The sequence below is a fragment of the Rattus norvegicus genome, chromosome 20, assembly GCF_036323735.1.
Source record: "Rattus norvegicus strain BN/NHsdMcwi chromosome 20, GRCr8, whole genome shotgun sequence".
In the NCBI taxonomy this organism is placed as follows: Eukaryota; Metazoa; Chordata; class Mammalia; order Rodentia; family Muridae; genus Rattus; species Rattus norvegicus.
Window position 1 is genome coordinate 48193056 of NC_086038.1, and position 20654 is coordinate 48213709.

Genomic DNA, 20654 nt, shown 5'->3' on the forward strand with positions numbered 1-20654 from the left:
AAACTGTACTATGGCTCTTCCTGCGCTAACCCACTACTCTCATGAGCGAGCAGTGTTAGCATACCTACTCCTTATTGCCCCTCTTGTCACGATCAGTCATCTTTAACATCCTGTGTCAAGGGACGTTTGACAATTTTCTGTCTTGACTAGACTGTGCGTCAGGTTTTGGGAAAGCACCCACCATATCCCTGCTGTGTGTGTGAACTAAAGCCTCTCTCTGCTGCTAACGTCTGGCTCTCCTCGGCTACTTCTCCCTGGTGGGCTCTAGACTGCGCCCTCCGGTTAGGGCACCGGCTGGGACTTCAGTTCTTCCTCAGGTTCACTCACCTCTCAGAACTCAAACACCAAGCCAAGAGAAATTGATGGTCAAGGTATGTTAGGATGGGGTTTATTACTCCAAAAAAGTTAAGCGTGGCAGGAAGAAACGGACAAAACAAAATAAAAACTACACAAGGGGCAAGGCCACAGTGTATCCAGCTAGGGCTAGGAGGCGCATGCGCACGCGAGGGTGGCCCACGGCCTCTCTAAGGTGGCTTACCTTGTTTCTTTTGAAGTAGGCTCTCCGGCAGGCCGCAAAGCATTTCTCGCTGCAGAAGCTTTTCACCTCACTTCCCATACTCAGGGAATAGCGCTTGATCCCCACTTTCTGGCACCAGGCACACATTATTTGTACATTTGACACCTCATCTTCTATAATAAAAGTATAAGAAAAACGTTCATATCAGAAGCAAACATCCCTTCATATTTAGACACACCCTGACCCTGACAGAGTTCCCGGGGCCACTTGCCATTTCTGGACCTCGCCATTCTCTAAAGGATTTAGGGCCGCCAATCTTAGGGTTGGGGGCGGGGAGAGCTGGAGCAGTAGGGTGCATTTGTTTGTTTGTTTTTCTCCTAAGGGACTCATGGGTGTTCCTGTTTCCAAAGGGCGTTTTACTTAGAAACCAGAGCATGATTCCAAAGCTACAAGGATTCCCGGAGTACTTAGCATCCTCTCAATCTGCCTAGTTTAACCAGCCTTAGTGATAAGGGGAAGAATTTATCAAATAAACAGGCCATTTCCTGAAGGGTCCTGTGGAAAGTCTTCAAAATGGGCAGTAGTTGGGGCAATTTTGGGCCATATGAGCCTGCGTGTGCAATGCAGTGCCCTGGCGTGAACTTGGACAGTCAGGGGCCAGCAATACCATGCATGCTCTCCCACCATAGGTAAAAGAACACGACTGTTGTTTACTGTCACATGATTCCCAAGCCACGTGTTTAATCAAAAAAAAAAAAAAGCAAGAGTTGTGAACGGTCAAATTCTGGCAACAGGCAGCAGGCAGGCCTGGCTGACTGGGCATTCTCCTCCAGTGAGCTTTCCAGTCCGGTGACCTCAGGGAAGCACAAGCCCCACTTAACTTAGCTCTGTTTGACGTGGTTTCTGGGCCCCGGAAAAAGGAATGGTTTGAGGTTGTGAGAGCCAGACTGGGGTGGGGTGGGGGTGGGGGGTGTCGACCCCTCAACCCTGTCAACAAAGGCGCTCAGATGAGTTCTGCGTGGTCTGCAAGTACTTCTTATATTCAAAATGCTACGTTTCATTCCCTTTCCCCGAGAAGAAAAAATGTAACCAGCATAAGCTACCACGACTGTCACATCCATTACTGCTTAAGACAGATGGGCTGCTCAAGAGAGCAAGGAAAATGAATTAAATTAAGCATACCAAGTGAGCCACAACTCGGAGAGTAAGGAGCTACGGGAGGGTTGGGCTGGTGACGCTCAAGTGACTGAAACTTGGGGATATTGGTCTCCTTTAGGGAAATAAACAATGTTGGAAATTCTTCAAAGTATTTTCTGGCTGCCTTCTGGGAGCTTTCAGTGTATCTTGACTAGTGCACTAGTGCTCTCTGTCCTCTCATTTGACTGTGTGTGTGTGTGTGTGTGTGTGTGTGTGTGTGTGCGCGCGCGCACACGCGCGCATATGTCTGTACATGTCTGAGTGTGTTTGTGTGAATGTCTAAGTATATATGTGTATGTGTATCTAAGGGTGTATGTGCATTCTGTGTACATGTGTGTATGTATGTGCATGTGTATCTGAGTGTATATATTCATTTATGTGCATATGTATATGTATGTGTATGTGTCTGTAGCAAAGTGTGCATGTACATGTAAATGTGTTGGATCAGCATCTGTGTGTATATAAACATGTATGTGTCTGTGTACATGTATGAGTGTGTATGTGCATATTTGTGTGTATGTATCTATATCTGAGTGTATATGTACATCATGTGTGTATGTGGTATATATGTATATATATATGCACATGTTATCTGAGTTTGTACATGTATGTGTTTATGTGTGTGTATCCAAGCATGTATATACAATATATGTGTGTATCTGTGTGTGTCTGTGTGAGTATGTATATGCACGGATATGTATCTGTATCTGAGTGTGTACGTGCATTATGTGTGTACATGTTATCTAAGTGTGTACATGTATATGTGCATATGCATGTACATATGTGTATATATATGTACATGTGTGTGTATCTGAGTATGTATGCGCATTATGTGTGTATGTGTGGACATGTGCAAGAGTATATATGTGCATATGTGTGTATGTGTATGAGTATATATATTGTGTGTATGTGTGTGTGCATACGTGTGTCTGTACAGGGGTGTGTGTGTGCACATGTGTCGCTCTAGTTGCCACAATTAGCAGCAGTCCTTCTTTATAGACTCTGTTTTGTACTAACCCAGACTCATAATTCAGACATGAATGGGAATCACAAAATCCCCAGCGAACTCAGTGTGTCTGACTTCTGAGTGAATCCCCCAAAGACTAATTGTGAAGCGAGGCCTGCCCCTGGGTTGTTGACATATCCATGGCTCATAGACCCTGTCATATAATCATTCCACTTCCAGGGGAAAGATCTGGTTGGAGGCACCGTGGTCATCAGCCTGCAAAATTAGAAACAAACTATCGTGTAATGCAGTGACAGAGCCTTTCTCCCCGAGTGTTCACTCAGAGCCACATGCAGTGCTTTATCTACTGTAAGAGAATAAACGCTGTCATTTTAATAATGCACGCTAGTTCACCAATCACACACCGGAATCTATGGCTCATTGTCAAACAAGACAGTATAAAAGGGGACCTCTGATGTTAGTAAACATTTTTGATAACATAAATCAAGTCAACGATATGAATACAAATGTTACTGCACTGGATGGATGTGTTCTATTCAGAGAGCTGTCACATCTACTCCACATTATTTCATATGATACCGATCTGTGAATGAATATTTCTCATGGCATGAAAACTTAGCAAAAGCCAAGAGACCGCAGGGAAAGTGCTTTCTCGAATTACTAGGGTTTTACAATGGCCGTCCATGACTACTACACCAACTAGCACTGGTAGTTCCTACTGTCCCAGTTGACACACCGCCTTAAAGGCTCAAGTTCCTGAAAAAGAAGCGGACCCCGCAGAGCCCTCACAAATGACCGGTGGTAACCATCTCGGCTCTGGTGAAACCTGCAAGGAAAAATGTCATGGCGGATGTCACTTGGCCTCACAGTTCTACAAGGACCTCGTTTCCCAAGGAGTCACTCAACAAACATTCGTTTTCCCTTGGCATTCCTTCCTTTAAATAGTCTGGTTCGAGAAAGAAAACATGGGATTTTAAAGTCCTGGCTCTTTTCGCTGTAATGGCCTAAAGCAGAGACTAGGAAGGGCAGAGGGTAGGGTGTAGGAGGCAGGGGATTGGCCCACCACGGGGGTCTGGCCCTGAAGAAGACACAGTATGTGGGCCAAAGAAAGGGCAACCTGGGCCCTTCTCCAGCTCACCAGAGTCACTTGTCACAGTGTAAAGAGTGGCGAGGCCACTTCCTTACAACAGGACCTAACAAATAAGAACATGATTTTAAAACACGTTAGCTCGTGGAATACTGTCTAGGGAAGTCACACTGTGAGAGGCTAAGACAAAAGAATCGTGCACTTTCATTTTCTTATAAAAGCTGTAGACTGGCGGTTCGCATCTGTCTTCCTAAATAAATCAGCGTCCCTATCCGTTCTGCTTCCCACAGGTAAGGGCTCTGGGAGGGGCCGTGAGACATCTCCAAGTTCTCAACAGGGAATGATCTGGACGTGAGTCTGATAAGTGGGTCACTCCGAAAGGTCACAAAACTACTTTCACATACGACAGGTATTCCCATCTCATAACCGCCAAGCATAGTAACTCGCCGCTTAAGAAACTAAAAGAACTCTGAGTACCTGAATCTTGTCGGTCAAAGCACAGCTTAACTTCTGCCACCAGACGCAATGGCCGCCCCTGACCAGTGAACTTTCCTTAAGAAGTTACAGCCAAAATGCATTCTGACAAATACGGCTTTTTATTTGGTTTTCGCCTGTTTGTTTCTGACTTGAAGTCTGGCGTGCTAGTTTTTAGTGTTAATTTGACACAGTCTAGAGAAAGCCTTCTCCACAAGGAAGAGGATCGAGGAATCACCCATATCTGAGTCTCCTGAGGGCATATCTATACAGAAGTATGGCTGCTGAGGGAGGTGGGCCCAGGCCACTGTGGGTGATACATGAGAGGGCCAGCAGGCAGTGTGTGCTTTCTCCATAGTTTCTGCTTCAAGCTCCTGCCTTGAGCTCCTGCCCTCAGTTCCCTCAACGACCGACCTGGAACAAGGCCTCTCCTTCCCAATTTGCTTTTGGGCAGAGTATTTTAACCCAGCAACAGCAAAGAAACCACAACAGCTGGCAAGGGCACGCACGCTTTACCCTGGCGACATAGAAGACTCGGCTATTTAGCCTTTCCCCCTAAGTTGGTGGTTATTAATGTCTTAATGTTTATGGGTTTTTTTTTCTTTTTTCTTCCTTTTTTTGTTTTTGTTTGTTTGCTTTGTTTTGTTTTGTTTTGTTTTGTTTTGTTTGAGACAGGGTTTCTCACTATAGCTCTGGCTGCCCTGAAACTTGCTCTGTAGACCAGGCTGGCCTCAAACTCCCAAGTGCTGGGATTAAAGGCAGGCACCGCTCCTGCCTGGCTTTATTTTTTAAAATATCTTCAAAGTAAATAAAAATCTTATTTTCTCTCTTCGATGTAGGCTAAGAGTCTGTGCCATGAGAGAGTTGGGATTACCTCACTGAAGGCCCATGTGACAGTCTGATGTCTCAGCACCTTACAGCAATTAGCCTGTATATTTTTTCATAATGAACACTGTAGCAGCAAAGGCAGAATGTTCAGAGCATTAAACGGCATTCCCAGAGCGAACAATTTGTAGACCGTGATAAAACTTTCATGTGCTGTCGTATAAATATACATCAGTCGAATATGCATGTTTCAATTAATCACGAGAATTGGTACCACCTCGTTAGCATTTAATTAAGCAAAATGTTTGTAGCATTTTCTTCCTAATCTAATGCTCAGAGAGCCGTAAGACGCTTTCCTACTGTATATTCCAGAAGTAAAAGTCCAGAGTAATAACTCTGAGGTGGAATAAAAACTGTATTTATTTTTTATAGTACAGAGAAGAATGAGATGAAGCAGTTCTGGAGGGCCTCGCTGAAGTGGCTTGAGCAGTTTGCCCGGTGTGGTGACTTGAAAAATAAAGATGGCCACTGGTTATTGATCTTAGGCCATTTCAATTGAAGAAGCGAACACGTGAACTGACCTTCCTCATGAGCAAGAACAGAAGATCAAGAGGGCCTTAATGAACCCCAAATTCTAATATTAATTGGAATTTTCCTTAGAGTCCAAAATTGAGGAAAAAAATGGAAAGTATTTCACTGGTGGTGTTTATCTCCTGCAACAGTCCCTAGGATGCACGCACTCAAATAACCATTCTAAGACTTCAGGTATATTTGAGACTTGTTGCAAAGTATTCTGAAGATACTACTGTGTGCTCCCCATACCATGAAATGGGAGATGGGGGAGAACTCTTGCCATTCTGGTCGGAACAGCTAACTTAAGAACAGATTAGAGGGGGTGGGCCAGCAAGATGGCATGGCTGGTGTAGGAGCTTGCCACCAAGCCTGAGAACCTAAGTTCCAACCCAAGTCGCATTGGGAAGGCAAACAGACACAAAAGTTATCTTCTGACTCCTCTATAGGCACTTCCTATTTTACACACACACACACACACACACACACACACACACACAACTAAAGACAGGCAAAACTAGAGTTTAAATTTTGATCTTCATTTCATCATGGAAGGATTCCACTCTAACGATCTTAAGGAGTCCGAGTTAGCAGTCTCCAGAGCAGTGGCTCTCAGCCTTCCCAACGCTGCAACAGTTCCCAGTGATGTGGTGACCTCCAAACGCAAAATCATTCTCATTGCTCCCTCATAACTGTAAGTTCGCTACTGTAATGGTTCGTAGTGTGAATTCTGTGTTTTCTGGTGGTCTTAGGCGGCCCTTGTGAAAGGTCATTCGACCCATGGGTTGAGAACCGCTGCTGTCCAGATGCCTATGGGAGCTTCTCTACACTACAGACTCCTGTAGGAGCTTCTCTACGGCTCCCATGCTCTGGAAGTGAGCTCACACAGAGTGAGCTCATACAGAGGGCTGTGGAAACTTGAAGACCGTACCAAAAGGAAATCCTGGCTACCCACCACTCTCTCCACCATTTAACCACCCACCACAGGGCACCCACTAATCTTATCCCCACCCTGTAGGTAGGAAAGTAAGTTTAAAGGTGAAGTGACTTGCTCCAGCTTGCCCAGAAAGCGCATACAGGAAGCAGTCACCTGATTCCAGAGGCCAAGATCTTGACCACTGCACCTTAGAGACCAGGACTTTTCAACGCATGTAGGATGACCCCACATCCACACTTACATCCCCCATAAGAAGGAGCAAAAGCCACCGCCCATTAGGCTACCGACAAACACTCTGTTCAGAGACATGCGGGTAGATTTAGCACGAATTCAAGAAGGCCGAATGTCTTTGAGGAGACAGATGAAGTGTTACTCAATCCATCAATACATGTTGATTGATTCAAAACAAAAACAAACCAAGTTAGAGGCCCCTGGTGCAAGCGCTACTCTTCTCTCACTGTGAGACGCAGGCGTACTGCAAATGTTCCATCGGAACTCGTAGGGGCAAGCGCCACGTAGACGCTGAGGAGTGAGAAATCCGTGTGGTGGAAGCAGCTATTCTAACCACAGGCGAACAACCTTCTCCCTCATCTTCTCAGGAGAAGGAGCCACAGTGGGGCATGGGTCAGATTGCCTTTCCATGTGGGAAAGGGAGGCCACCCACAGACCTAACTTCAAGGGTGCCACTATGAATGTCCTAGCTCTCGGTTCCCCACTAATATTAAAGTCGACTACTGGAGGATCATACATTAGGTTTTATTATACCCTTACTATGAAGTATAAATTTCCTCAAAGCAAAGAGCTTCCACAGCTTTGTCAATCATATTTATATTTTAGACTCAGTGATTTGTTCAGAAAAACAAGTATTCCCAGGTAAGGGGGGAGGGGAGTGCTAAAGATAGGGTCCAGGGAGGGAAGCAAAGGAGCAGAAGTGGGAGAAGCAAGACCATAAGATGCCTCCAGCTACTGCTGAGCATACGGTTTATTGTGTGCATGCATGTGCAAGCATATGTGTGTTCGTATGTGTATATGTGTGTATGCATGTATGTACATGTGTGTTCTGTGTGTGAATACACATATGTATGCATGTGCATGTATATGTGTGTGCATGTGTAAGCATATGCATTCATGTATGTGCATGTATGTGTGCATGTGCAAGTATGTGTGTGTTTCTATGTGTGTATGTGTGCATGTATATATGTGTGTATGCATGTGCAAGTATATGTATGTTGGTGTGTGTGCAAGTATATGTGCACTGCAAGTATATTTGTTCATATGTGTGCATGCATGTATGTGTGTACATGTGTATGCACATGTATATGGTGCACATGTGTGTGCGTGTATGCATGCATGTGCATGTATATGTGTTTGCGTGTGTGCATGTATATGTGTTCATGTGTATGTGCATGTGTGTGTTTGTGTGTTTGTGTGTGCATATATGCATGCATGTGTATGTATATGTGTGTTCGTGTGCATGTGGGTATGTGTTCATGTGTATATGCATGTATGTATGTGTATGCCTATGGAGGCCAGAAGAAAACGTTGGATGTCATCCTCAAGAATGCAACACATTTTCTTTGAAGCAGGATCTCTCACTGGCCTGAGCTCAGCATTAGGCTAGACTGGCTGGCTACGCCCATATTTCCAGGGATCTGCCTATCTTTACACACCTCCCCCACCCTCAGTGAGTTACAGAAACCCTACCACACTTTTTTAAAATGGATTCTGGGGACCGACCTCAGATCTTCAAGCAATGGACAGACAGGGCTATCTCCCCAGCCCTCGGAGTCTTTTTGAGTGCTAACATTCAGCATGGCAGATATGAAAGAATTGGAGAGGAATGGCATAGAGTTAGGAATCGCTAGAAGCCAAAAGCAAGAGGCAGATCCACTTATGACAGCTGCATTTTTATGCAAACCCGGCATAAGCTGCATTGCTTTGCAAAATAAGCGGCTACTGTGTGAAACACAGCGTGCTTCATTACGGCCCATCAAAGAGGCCGACACAGAGACACTGGCAGATGCAGATGCCACCACTCGATGCCCTGATTTCTCTTTCTACATCACCCATTCTAGCGAGGAGAAGTGGGAAGACTCTTGAGGTAGTAAAGTTCACCACACTACCACTGTGCTATCTGGAAAGGCAACATCCCGAAGATTTTCTGCAAACGAGAGACACAAAACAAGAGTCCTCTCAGTGTAAGCGCCTGCCACCTCAGCCACACCCCTCGCACAGGTGACATCTGTAGAACTAGTTACTGTCCTTGGAGCAATCCGGGAACGAGTAAGATCTCGCTATCTCAGATTAAGAGCAAAGCCAATGAAATTAATAAAAGCTTCTCTTGCACTTAACTCTTTTTTTAAAAAGGAATGTTTGAATTAATAGTTGACAAGATGTTACCAAATATATCACTGCACCGCCAGATATTCTGTAATTAATAGATGCGATTTTTTTTTGGTAATTATTACATTAACAATCCACACATGGGTGGATCTTTCTAAGCGCCTGAGAAGTTTGCTCTTTTGAAAAGTGTCGGAGTGAACGACTAAATGTCTGCCTCCTTGTTAACTGAGCTATCGGAACTTTCCAAGGAGAAGAGCCTAAATTACCCGAACTTCACACGTGTGGCTCCAGTTAAAGGAATAGATGCGATTAAATGATAAAGGTCTGCTGGCTCGAATCCAGGCGTCCCCTGTGGCTCACATTTTGAAGCTTGCTCCCCAACCAGTGGTGACATTTCAGGAGGTTGTGAAAGCCTTAAGAGGGGATCCTAGCTGATAGAGAAGGGTCACTGCAGGCTAGCCGTGGGCGGTTGGTTAGGCCTGCCCCTGGCTCCTAGCATGCTATCTGCCTGCTGATTTACCACGATGAGAGACAGCCCTCTGCCACACATTTCTGACACTCTGTTATCCTCGCCATGGCGGACCCAAACCTTGGGCCAAACTAAAATGTTCCTGCTTTGAACTGTTTCCGTCAGGTTGTATGGTCACAGGTTGAAAAGGGAATTAATAGAAAGCCAACATGTGAGTTTTTGAAGTACCTGAACTATCACAAATTTTCTTTTGGAAGTAGATTTGAACTAATTTCAAGAGCATGAGTTTTCTGCACTATTCTAAATTGAGTAGCACTTAACGTCCCAAACAAAATCTTATCGCGACAGTGGAAGATAAATCCCTATTCCTTAAGATACAATGTGTTTCAGGACTTGTTTTTGTGGTACCAGAAGGCACCATGCAAGCTTCCAAACAAAGGAAGCAACGAACAGTCCTACTCGGCCATGAACCGTAACAGAGCTGAACCATAACCACGATCATGAACCACAACAATGATCATCACCGCACAATAACCCTCAGGGTGTGTGCAGTAGTGACACACGCCGTGGCAGTAACCAACTGCTCTCTAATTAAAGACTCAGCCAACAGGGGAAACTACAGTCAGCTGGAAACCCGGCCGACGACCTGTAGGTCTTGGAGGAGAACGTACAACTACCACTTTACTAGACCAGCACAGTCCGATACTACATTCTAAATATTTGTCTTTATACCCACAGGTAAGTGTAGTCTTCACCCTCCAATGAGGAAATGTGTCTGCAACAGAGAGAGACCGTTATAGAAAACCACAACTAACCAAAGTGCAGCACCGTGGAGTCCAATCCCAGTAGATAGATCTACAAAGCATTCCTGAACCCAAAGCGCATGAAACCTTGCAAGGGAGGGGGCAGAAAGATTGTAAGAGCTGCAGGATCAGGGAGTTTGCATAATGTCAGAATCTGCACCTACAGAGTCTCGCCAACATGATAGCCTAAACATGATCCGAACAAGAACGGACACGCTGACAGTAGTGGAGGAAAGCCCACGAGAAACCAGCCCTACACTACAGGAACTACAGGCAACTAAGGAATGCTGGGAGTGGGAGAAGCAGTCTTTCCCAGGGAAGAGTGGATCCACTGGTTCTCCAGTACCAAATGATCCGTCCTGAAACCATATACATACAAGTAACATTATAGAGATGCCACAGGTTGTATTTATATGCATGCATACATACATACTACATACATACATGTAACAATGAAAGAAAAAGACTGAATTTGAAAAAGAGAAAGCAGGGCTATATGGGAAGGTTTGGAAGGAGGAAGGGAGAAATTATGTCAATATAGTATAACCTCAAAAACTAAAAGAAGAAAAATCTCTTTACATGTAGACGAAAACTTGGTTCCAATAAGTCAAAGAAATGAATGCATATTAACCCAAACTACAAACAAGATAGAATTTTAAATTGATTTTTCAATTTTCTAATGACACTCTTATAGCTAGTGTCTAATTATGTAGCTATTATCCCATGTCATTATAGAGAAACCGAGGGTGTGCTTTCTGGAATAATCGGGGGTTTACGTGGAGGTACTCATGCTGGCAGCTAACAGGTAAAGGACACTGAGTTGAACTAGATGTGGCCTTGCTTAAGACAAGAAGTCAGTGGCTCCTAGCAGTATGCAGGATGATGTATACCGCAGTAAGCCGGGAGCCAGGATCTTCAGGGGACAGGAAGCGGCAGGCGGTGTTTCCTGAGCACCGACTAACCAAGTGTGGTGAAGGTCAGATAATAATGGGGCCAATGGGGGCTGGATAAGATGTCTCTTGAATGTCGGAGGTTTGCCGTCGTTCATCCCTGCAAAGGGACAAGAAGCTCCTGTGTGTCTTTCAGTAGGAAGTGTCAGGGTCAGAGATGTGTTTACAAATGTCACTCCAACGAGATGCATCAGAGTTTGGAAAAATCCAGTTCTGTACCTACAGGCCTCGTTAAACAGCATGAGAGCATCACGCGTTTCCTTCGCTGGGGACGCTTGATAACCAGCATGCAGCAACCAACAGGCCAGGGTATATGAATGAATTAGTGGATGGATGGACAGATGGATGGACGGATGGATGGACGGATCGATGGAGGAGAAAGGCAACGAGATCTGATCTCGTAGAGTAACTGTGAAAACAGGCTGGGACTCCACAGTGAAACTTAAACAGGACCCAAATGTAAGAATATTAATGGCCCAGTAATAGTTCTAATTACAGACAATTCGCGTTCCTGTGTTTCTCGTCAAACCAGAGTCATCTATCGAGTCCTTGCTGGAGACTGACTCTGGATCAAGTCAAACAGAAGGAAGCTGCTTTACAGGCACCGTTCCTTCCTTGCTTATCTTTCCAACACCTGACAGAGAAGAAAAATAAGATGGGAACCCACAAAGCCTGGACAAGGAACAACCCTAGCCTGGAACTCCGAAACACAAAGTGCTCCAAGATTTGAGACTTCTAACCCCCGAGGAGTAATGGCCACAATGCAGAGCACTAAAATTACCTTGGACAGTTACGTCCAGGTTTTGAATACAAAGTACACATTAAATGCAAATTATTTGGCATTTAGACTTGTAAGCCACCTTTAGATGACGTTTTATTATGCAAATACATGCAAATATCCCAAAATCTGGGGTGGGAAATCCAAAACACTTTGTTCTATGTGTTTCTAAAAGGGGACACAAGACCTCTCATTCCCTCTTGAATACCACATTGAACTTGTAGTAGTCTCCAGCACAACACTGCTTAACACACGTGGCCCTGGCTTCCTGGTGCAGATTTCACTGTCTTCCCATAAAGGCACTGAGTTGCTAGTGAAGGGGGCTTCGACCTCTCTTTGACAAACTTTGCTCTGCATCTCTGTATTCGCCGTAGAGTCCGTCTTCCCTAAACCATCGCTTGAATAGGAAATAGGGGAAAGCCAACCTCAGAATATGCAAAAACCAGAGTCCAATACGAAACACTTCCCAAAGCCTGGCCCACAGAACAGCAATCTCATGGGGCACTTGGCTGTTTCTTTTCAAAAGATGTCCATGGTTAAATATGTATGGAAAACAGCAGTCTAGATGAAATCAAACGGTAGGCCCTTTTTTTGAAGGACATTTTGTTCCACCAATACGTACTTGAGAATCTTTAAGTCTGACATGTGTCACAAATTTGACCACATGTGTGTCTTTTTTATTAAAACTCTCAAGACGAAACTTGTGAGGGAGTCTTTCCCTGGGGCAGCTGCTCCAACTGTCCTATGTCAGCACCAAGGCATAAGCTCTTATCTGTGGGCCATTGGTTACCAGGAAGATTCCCCCTCTTTTGTGTAAAGTTAGGTCCTCAATTGTTAAAAACCGCTTTCTTTTTTATTGTCACTGGACACAAAGACAGTCATGTAATCAAGGCTGGACGTCTATGGTTACAGAGTGCCCTGGTGTATCAAATACAAATACAGAACAGGCAGTCCTTTCCCTGTGAAATCATGGGGGAAATGGCAAAACCCCACAATAGCACAAATGTGTGTGTGTGTGTGTGTATGTATGTGTGTGTGTGCCTCTGTGTGTGCGCCTGTGTGTGCGCGTGTGCATGTGTGCCTGTGTATGCGCGTGTGCGCGTGCATGTGTATGTGTGTGTCTGTATGTGCGCATGTGTGCACATGTGTGAATGCGTGCGTGTGCATGTGTATGCACGTGTGTATGTGGGTATGTATGTGCACATATATGTGTGCATGTTTGTATGCGTGTGCCTGTGTGTTTGTGTGTGCTCATGTGTGTGAGTGTGTGTAATATATAACACATTATATATTGCTCTTAGTCTGAACAATTCACACCCGTGGGTGGCTGGCACAGAAAGAGCTCAGTAAAACCTTGTCCCCGCACCTGCACCCTGGGTCTGACCTGCTCACTGATCTAAGATGCCGCGGGGCAAAGACTCTGCAGTCACGGACTCGTTCTTTCTAGACTCCTCTCCCTATGCTTGGTTAAAGCTCACTGAGTAGCTAATCCACAGGTGCACAATATTAGGAACAAGGGATTCCACTCGGAAAGTGCCCTCGCACCTTCAGAGCTGCCAGAGAAGCAGTTCTAAGCCCATCCCTCCTCAGAGGACACTGTGTTTACAAATCAAAGCTGGCAGTATATAAGGGTCAGAGGTTAAGCCAATCTGTACAGGAGTTTAGAGCAAGAACACAGTGTAAGGAACCAAGGTAAACTGGCTGGGACATGATTAACAAGGACCACCAGCTCGCTTCACTCACGACAACTGCCTCCTGGACTTCTTATCTCGTCCTATCCGAGGCTGCACACAAAGCCCTCCCCATATCCAGCCCACTCCCCTGTGCTTGCTGCCTCAGTGCCTGGCCCCACCACACACCCATAATCCAGTGACAGAAGTCTGGTCTCCTCCCACGTTCTTTTCAAAATGTTTCTATCCATCCAATTAATTAAACCAGCCTAGCCTACTTCTATGAGAGGCAGTGCTCTAAGTGTCTTGCCCACAGGAACTTATTACTTTCCAAGTTAAGTCACCATCATCTCTTGCTTATTGTACAGGTGGCTTCCTAACTGTCCAGTTCATCACTTTACATGCAAGGAACTCTAAACAAAAACATGATCATCGCTCTCGCCTGCACAAAACTCTTTAGGGTTTTCATCTGCTTCCTTGAGAAGGTGGACATCCTTGGCCTGACCTCTGTGGCTCCCATGACAGGCCAGCCTCTCGGCCTGTCTCCTCTCCAGGATCCGACTTCTTAGCTCCCTTGAAGCTCTGAGACATCACATGTGTTCTTTCCTTACCAAATCCCTGACCAGTACCAGGACTTCTTGTCTTTTCCTTTCTTAGCAGAGGTGTCTTATGTCCTTAAACCTGGATCTCACAGTGGTCTGAACCTTACAGCCCTCAGACATAATTGGGTTTGGTTTTGTTTGCTGTGTTCTAATACTTGTCTCCTCAGGTAAGATAGGAAGCCTGTCTGTCCTGTTCATTAGAGTCAAATGTCTGTTGCGGGGCCTCATCTTAGGAAGGAAAAGCCAACTCTTGCAGGCACACCTTAAGTTGCGTTCACTGAGTGTTATGTAAGAAGCCAAGGATTTCATCTTTGGTAATCTCACCAAAGTTGCCTTACAGGGAAACAGCAAGGAAAAAAACTCCACAACACAATGGGGTCATTATTTCCACTCCTCTTGGCCAAGTCTACAAAGTCAGTCTTCTCAACTGTATACGAACTTAGAGAAGTCAGCACCGGGAGAGCCCTTAGAACAAGACGTTCCAGAAATACACCCACCTCTAGCAAGCAAGGAAGAGGAACTGACGCTTCCTCTGGTTTCCTCTTAGCATCTTACCTCTCTGGTATCCTCAAAGCATTCCCTCAGCTAGGTCACAAACACAAAACGACAGTCCCAAGGCTGCCTTAGGAGTCACAGGGGACCCACGGTCTGAGGCATTTCCTCCTCAAAAGGGAGTCCTAAGCCATTTGTGCAGCCAGTGACCTGGAAGAGGTCTTCATGTCTATTTGAGAAGTGTAGGCAAAGGCCATTCTACCTTCTTCTCTTCTTTCTAAGAAATCGCTAATTTAATTTCTTTGCTGTTATTCTATCTCTTCCCCAGAAAAGGACTAAGAAACTATTTGGATGACAGGACACTTTTATAAATGAACCTTTCCGAAGACCACAAAATTTGAACTACCAACAGGCTGATTTTTTTATTTCTTTATCATACATTAAACATTAATAGGGAAAGATTCTTCAGATTACAACTATTTGAATTCTCCATTATCTTCTGGTCCTTCTCTTTGGACTTGCGTATGTGTGTGTGTGTGTGTGTGTGTGTGTGTGTGTGTGTGTGTGTCTGTATGTGTGTGTATGTGTGAGTGTATGCGCATATGTTTGTATGTGTGTCTGTATTTATGTGTGTGTATATGTGAGCATACGTATGTATGTGTATTTGTATGTGCATGAATATATGTATATACATGTATGTGTCTCTAAGTGCATATGTGTCTCTGTATGTGTGTAGGTGTGACTGTGTGTGTGTGTGTGTGTATATATATATATATGGATATATATATGTGCCTGTTTGTGTCTGTCTGTATGTGTGTTTGTGTGTGTGCATGAGTGTGTATATGTGTGTAAGTGTATGCATGTCTCTGTGTGTATGTGTTTGTCTGTGTGTCTGTGTGTGTATGTATATGTGTGTCTGTATGTTTGTGTATATGTGTGTGAGTGTGTATCTGTGTCTGTGTGCGTGTTTTACTGGGCATGGGATTCCAGCAAGTAGGAGTGAGTAACAAGAAGAATAAACTTGGGGTAGAGGACGAGGTAGCTGAAGTTTATGATACTGAACTGACCACTGCCAAGGGAGACTGGTGTACAACCACATGGGTTCTTCTCTTGGGCTTTATTGAATATATTCCACAGCTATCCACTCACGGCCAAAAGGAGGAAGTTACATCCATCAATTTCTACCCCCACCCCTTAATCTAGTGCATTAAGCCTCCTGTATTTTCAGTGTTTGTGTGTGTGAGTGGCAGTCTAACAGCCCCCATGGGACCTCACAGTAGGGAACCAGAGACACATACCACATGCATAAGGCAAGAGCTTCTTGGCCACACACAGTCATGTTACGCACACTGACTCTAGACCTGGCCATGATTCATCCGCACGTAACTGAATGGTAATGTCTCGATAATAAAGGCTGGTGAGGGCTGGGCTGCAGGTTACTTGGTAGAGTGTCTGCCTGATATGAGGTGTGATGGCCCACACCGCATAAAACTCAGTGTGGTGGTACACAGCTGTTAATTCCAGCACAGGGGAAGCAGAAGCAGGAGGATCTGAAGTAGTTACCCTTGTTTACATATGGAGCTTGGGCCCATTTGAGCTAGCTTTAACCATTCCTACCCACAAAAGTCTACTTGTCTTAGGGTAGCCGTAAACAAATCAGACACATAGTAGAAATGTGAGGATTATAGTCTCATATCTTAAGTTCCTAGTCACACGTTCTTTTCAAAACGTATCCACCCATCCCATTCACGCCGGGATTAGAGGCGAGTGCTGCCACAACCACCCTATGAGTAAGTGTTACACGCACAAGGAATCCAGGTCAAGGCTTGTCAATGATCGTGTTTCTTGTTTTCCATTAGAATGCTAATGTTACAATGAAAATTCTTCATAGATATCCATGTTTGTTTTGAATACCTGTTTAACATGCAATTGCCAGATAATAAGATGTATGCATTTTCAGCACTAACAGACACTTCCAATCATCTTTCAAGAGAAGCTGTATTGATCTACACTCTCTTTGGTTGCACACAGGACTTGAAGAGGCTCTGTGTCCTTACCGTCGCTCAGGGCGATGCCAGCCATTTCCATGAGCAGCTCTAACGTGTGTGAGCCTTGACTCACCATTATTTAAGAGTTGTTTATTTCATGTGTATCAGTGTTTTATTTACATGTGTGTCTGTGTGCCACATGCGTGACTGGTACCTGCAGAGATCAGAAGAGGCATTGCAGCCCCTGGAACTGGAGTTATGGAGTTTATAGATTCTTCAGATTTTCCCTTGGTTAACTATTTGCTTATAATTCTTAATTATTTTTCTATTGGGTATTTATACATTTTATGTATGTCTTCTCTATACTTAAAAAATATATATCCTTTGTTGGGACATGAATGAAAAACCTCATCTCCTACTCATTGAGTAGATTTTTCCATTCTTCTGAAGATAACTTTAAAATATATATAATAGTACACTCCTGTAATCTTAGCATGTGGTGGGGGGCAGAGGTGGGAAGATCTTGATGAGTTTGAGGCCATTCAGGGTTGCACATTAAGACCATGTTTAAAAAATATTTTCTATATTTTATTTTAATATATAATATATTTAATGTGTAAGTATTTAAAATATATTTGTATATACATGGCATTAAAAAATGTAGAGGCAAGGTCACTACATAGCCCAAGATAAACTGGACTCACAATCTTTATAAGACTGGGCACGGTAGCATATCTCCCTAACCCCAGCCTTTGGAATGCCTAGACAATAGCTGTAGGTTTGAGGTCAATATGGCGTACATAAGCAGGTTTCAGACTAGCCTAGGCTATAGAGTGAGTCTTGGCTAGTCTCAAAAGACAAAAACATATTTTGTATCTTTTGTAAATTAATTTATTTAGTGTGTGCTTGTGTGTGTGTGTGTGTGTGTGTGTGTGTGTGTGTGATCAGTTTCCACCTCTAAAGAGGGTATGATGGTTTTACACACACACACACACACACACACACACACACACACTTGTGCACACCAGACCTTACACACAGAGGTCAGAGGACCACATGAATCAGTTCTCTTCTTCCACGCAGACTCTCACATTAAACTGAGGTCATTTCTCTTTATGGCCAGAGCCTTTACCAGGTAAGCCATCATGTCAGGCCAAGGGTATGTTTTAATCAACAGAAAATTTCATTTTAATCACTTATCAAAACAATCTCTATATTATTAGAAGTGTTTTAAGTGCATAACTTAAGAAATTTTGGCCTATTTGAGACCATGCATCATCTTGAGACGACAAAGTTTTTAGTTGCTAATGAGGGATCCTAATATTATGACAAGACTTTGCCTCCATGACTTCAACCGACCACCCTAAAGACCCACTCCCTAATGCCACGATAGCTTTCATAGCTCCACAAAAGATTATGCTGAAATTTTATTATAATTAAATTAAGTACATAAACCGATTTAGGAAGAAAATATAATTGTAATAATATTACCCTCTAATCTATAAACATAATATATTTCAAAATTGTTTATGTCTTTAATTTTCTTAATAATTTTTTGAAATAATCTTAGATATATTTTGCTAGTTTTCCTTTCTTTAAGTATTTGGTGCTGGATTATATGGTATGTATGTAAGTTTTAGAAACCTGTTTTGTGGTTGATATATACAGTTCTTGATAAAGCTTCTCATTAATTATAATACTTTCCTGTTGATTAAAGTTGTGGTTCCATACAAAATAACATTTCGAATCCTTTTTATTTCTTTTTACAAGAGCTTTTCTGTTTTGGTGAATTCTAGTATTTTTATGTTTTAATACATGTGATGGTAGTGACCACGTGCCTGGCTTCCTCTTGGTCTGTAGGGGAAGCTCTCAGGATCCCTCCTGACTAGCCATAGCAGATGCTTTGTGGGTTCTTACCATCTTAAAGAAGCTCTAGTCTGTTTGCTCCTTGCCGCGGACTTTTATTGGGATATATTTTATCTAATTATTTTTCTGTATCTATTAAGATTTATAAGGTTTCGAATTGTTCCCTTAATGTAACTACATTGACTGTGTCAGTTTTATCAGCCTCGTGTTCCTAGGGGGGAATTAGACACATTTAACTGTCCTTTCGTTTGTATCCCTGGCTTTGGCTTGTTATAATTTTGCTTAGTATTTTACATTGTAAAGCGGAAGTCGTCCGTCTCAATGACACCTAGTTACTGTAGAATCCCTCTGTCTTCTCTAGCACCTTTGTTGTGTAGTGTGATCATGACGTAAGCACAGCTGCCTCCTCTTCCAGTCTCTAAAAGGGCGTCTGTTTTCCGTAAACATCTACCTGAATTCACCGCTGGTGCCATCTATGTCTAGACTATTCTTTGGAGGAAAGATTTAATTGTTTGATTGTTAGTAGACATAGGACTATTTAGTTTTTCCATCTTCTTGTGCACGGTTGGTAAGTTTGCATTAAACGTACTGTGGCTTCTCTCCTGAAGTTCTAGGAATTACTCCCAGTGGCCACTCTTCATGCGTAACATCGAAACGGGGACGTCTCAAACGGGGGAGATCTCTCGACCTACACACTTTGCATTTTACTCACTCTGTTGTCCAGAGTAACAATTAGGAATCATGAAAAACTGTTCCAGGCAGAAAGAGAAGAAAAATTGTTCCCACACAATTGAGATGTTATGAATGTGCATATGAAGGTCGTAATGGTACTCACTGCCATATAAAAATCAATCTAATATTTTGTAAAAGTTGTTCTAAATGTAATTAACGGAGTGGAGAGACAGCCTTCGGAATGGGGGACAAACAGCTCCTAGCTGAATGTCTGACAGAGGAATAATATCTAGATTATACAAATGTATAAATACACGCACTAAACACGAAACCAAACGATCCAATCAATAAACAGGCTAACAAACAGACAGTTCTGAAAAGATCAATCACTAACAGCCTGTAGGCATATGAGGAACCTCACTAACATCAAAGAAATACAAATCAGAACTATCTCAAGCCTTTAGAGCACTTCAGACATAATGGCAGCCGCTAAGAATATAAGGCTGGTCATGCAGCACAGTTGGGAGAATACTTAAGAGTAGGACAAAGCCCTGAGGTCGATCCCGGTGGGACGGCGCCCACCTGTAATCCCGGCACTCAGGCGGTGCTAACGAGGGGCAGCAAACGTCTGAGGTGAGCATCCACTACACAGCAAGTGTGAGACCATTCTGGGTCTCATGAGACCCTGACAGGTGGCGGAGGGAGGGAGGGAGGGAGGGACCATGTGAGCAGGCAAATGCTGACCAGGATGTAGATAGAAAGCAACCCGTATACTGCTGGTAGAGTGGGAATTAATCCAGGCACCATGAAAACTAATGTGTGATTTTTGCCAAAGCTAAAAAGAGATCTACTGTTTGACACAGATCTTCCTCTGAGTATTGACCCAGTGGATTCCGATTCAGCACGTCACAGAGGCACTGGCGTGTCCATGTTTATTTCAGCACTAAGTTATGAAACCAACCTCGGTGTCTAACAGGGGAGGAATGGGTGAAGAAAATGGGATGTATATATACAGTAGAATTTTTTTTTCAGCCATAAAGACTGAGAACGAATGTTGGCAAAGACATGGGGAAAAGGAAACACTTATCCACTGTTAGAGAGACTGCAAACTGGTCCGGCCACTCTGGAACTCAGGGAGAAGTCTCATCACGATAAAAATAAATCTATCCTATCAGCCAGCTATACGGTTCCCTGGCGTCTGCCCAAAGGACCTGCCATTCTACACCGCAGACGCTCGTTCAGCCATGTCCGCCGCTGCTCCATTCACAACGGCTAGGAAATGGAATCAACCTAAACGTCCTTCAACTCATGAATGGACGATGACGGCGTGCTGCATTCATGCCACGGGACTCTAGTCAGCTGGGAAGAAAAAACGAGATCAGGAGATTGGTAGGAAAATGGGCGGAACTAAATAAGACCACATTGAGAGAGGTAACCTAGACCCAGG

At 43.8% G+C, this 20654-nt stretch overlaps 1 protein-coding gene across 6 annotated transcripts in view; it reads right to left on the reverse strand.

Annotated features, from left to right (window-relative positions):
- Positions 1 to 20654, reverse strand: part of Sobp (sine oculis binding protein homolog) — a 179163-nt gene that overhangs the window by 128611 nt on the left and 29898 nt on the right. For 4 of the 6 annotated variants that reach the window (NM_001104640.2, NM_001412110.1, XM_063279176.1 and 1 more), the window contains exon 4: positions 539 to 690. The exons of the other annotated variants lie outside the window; for them this stretch is intronic. In NM_001104640.2, the coding sequence (NP_001098110.1) occupies positions 539 to 690 (152 nt within the window). The remainder of the gene's footprint in view (positions 1 to 538; positions 691 to 20654) is intronic. 6 annotated transcript variants of the gene reach the window in all.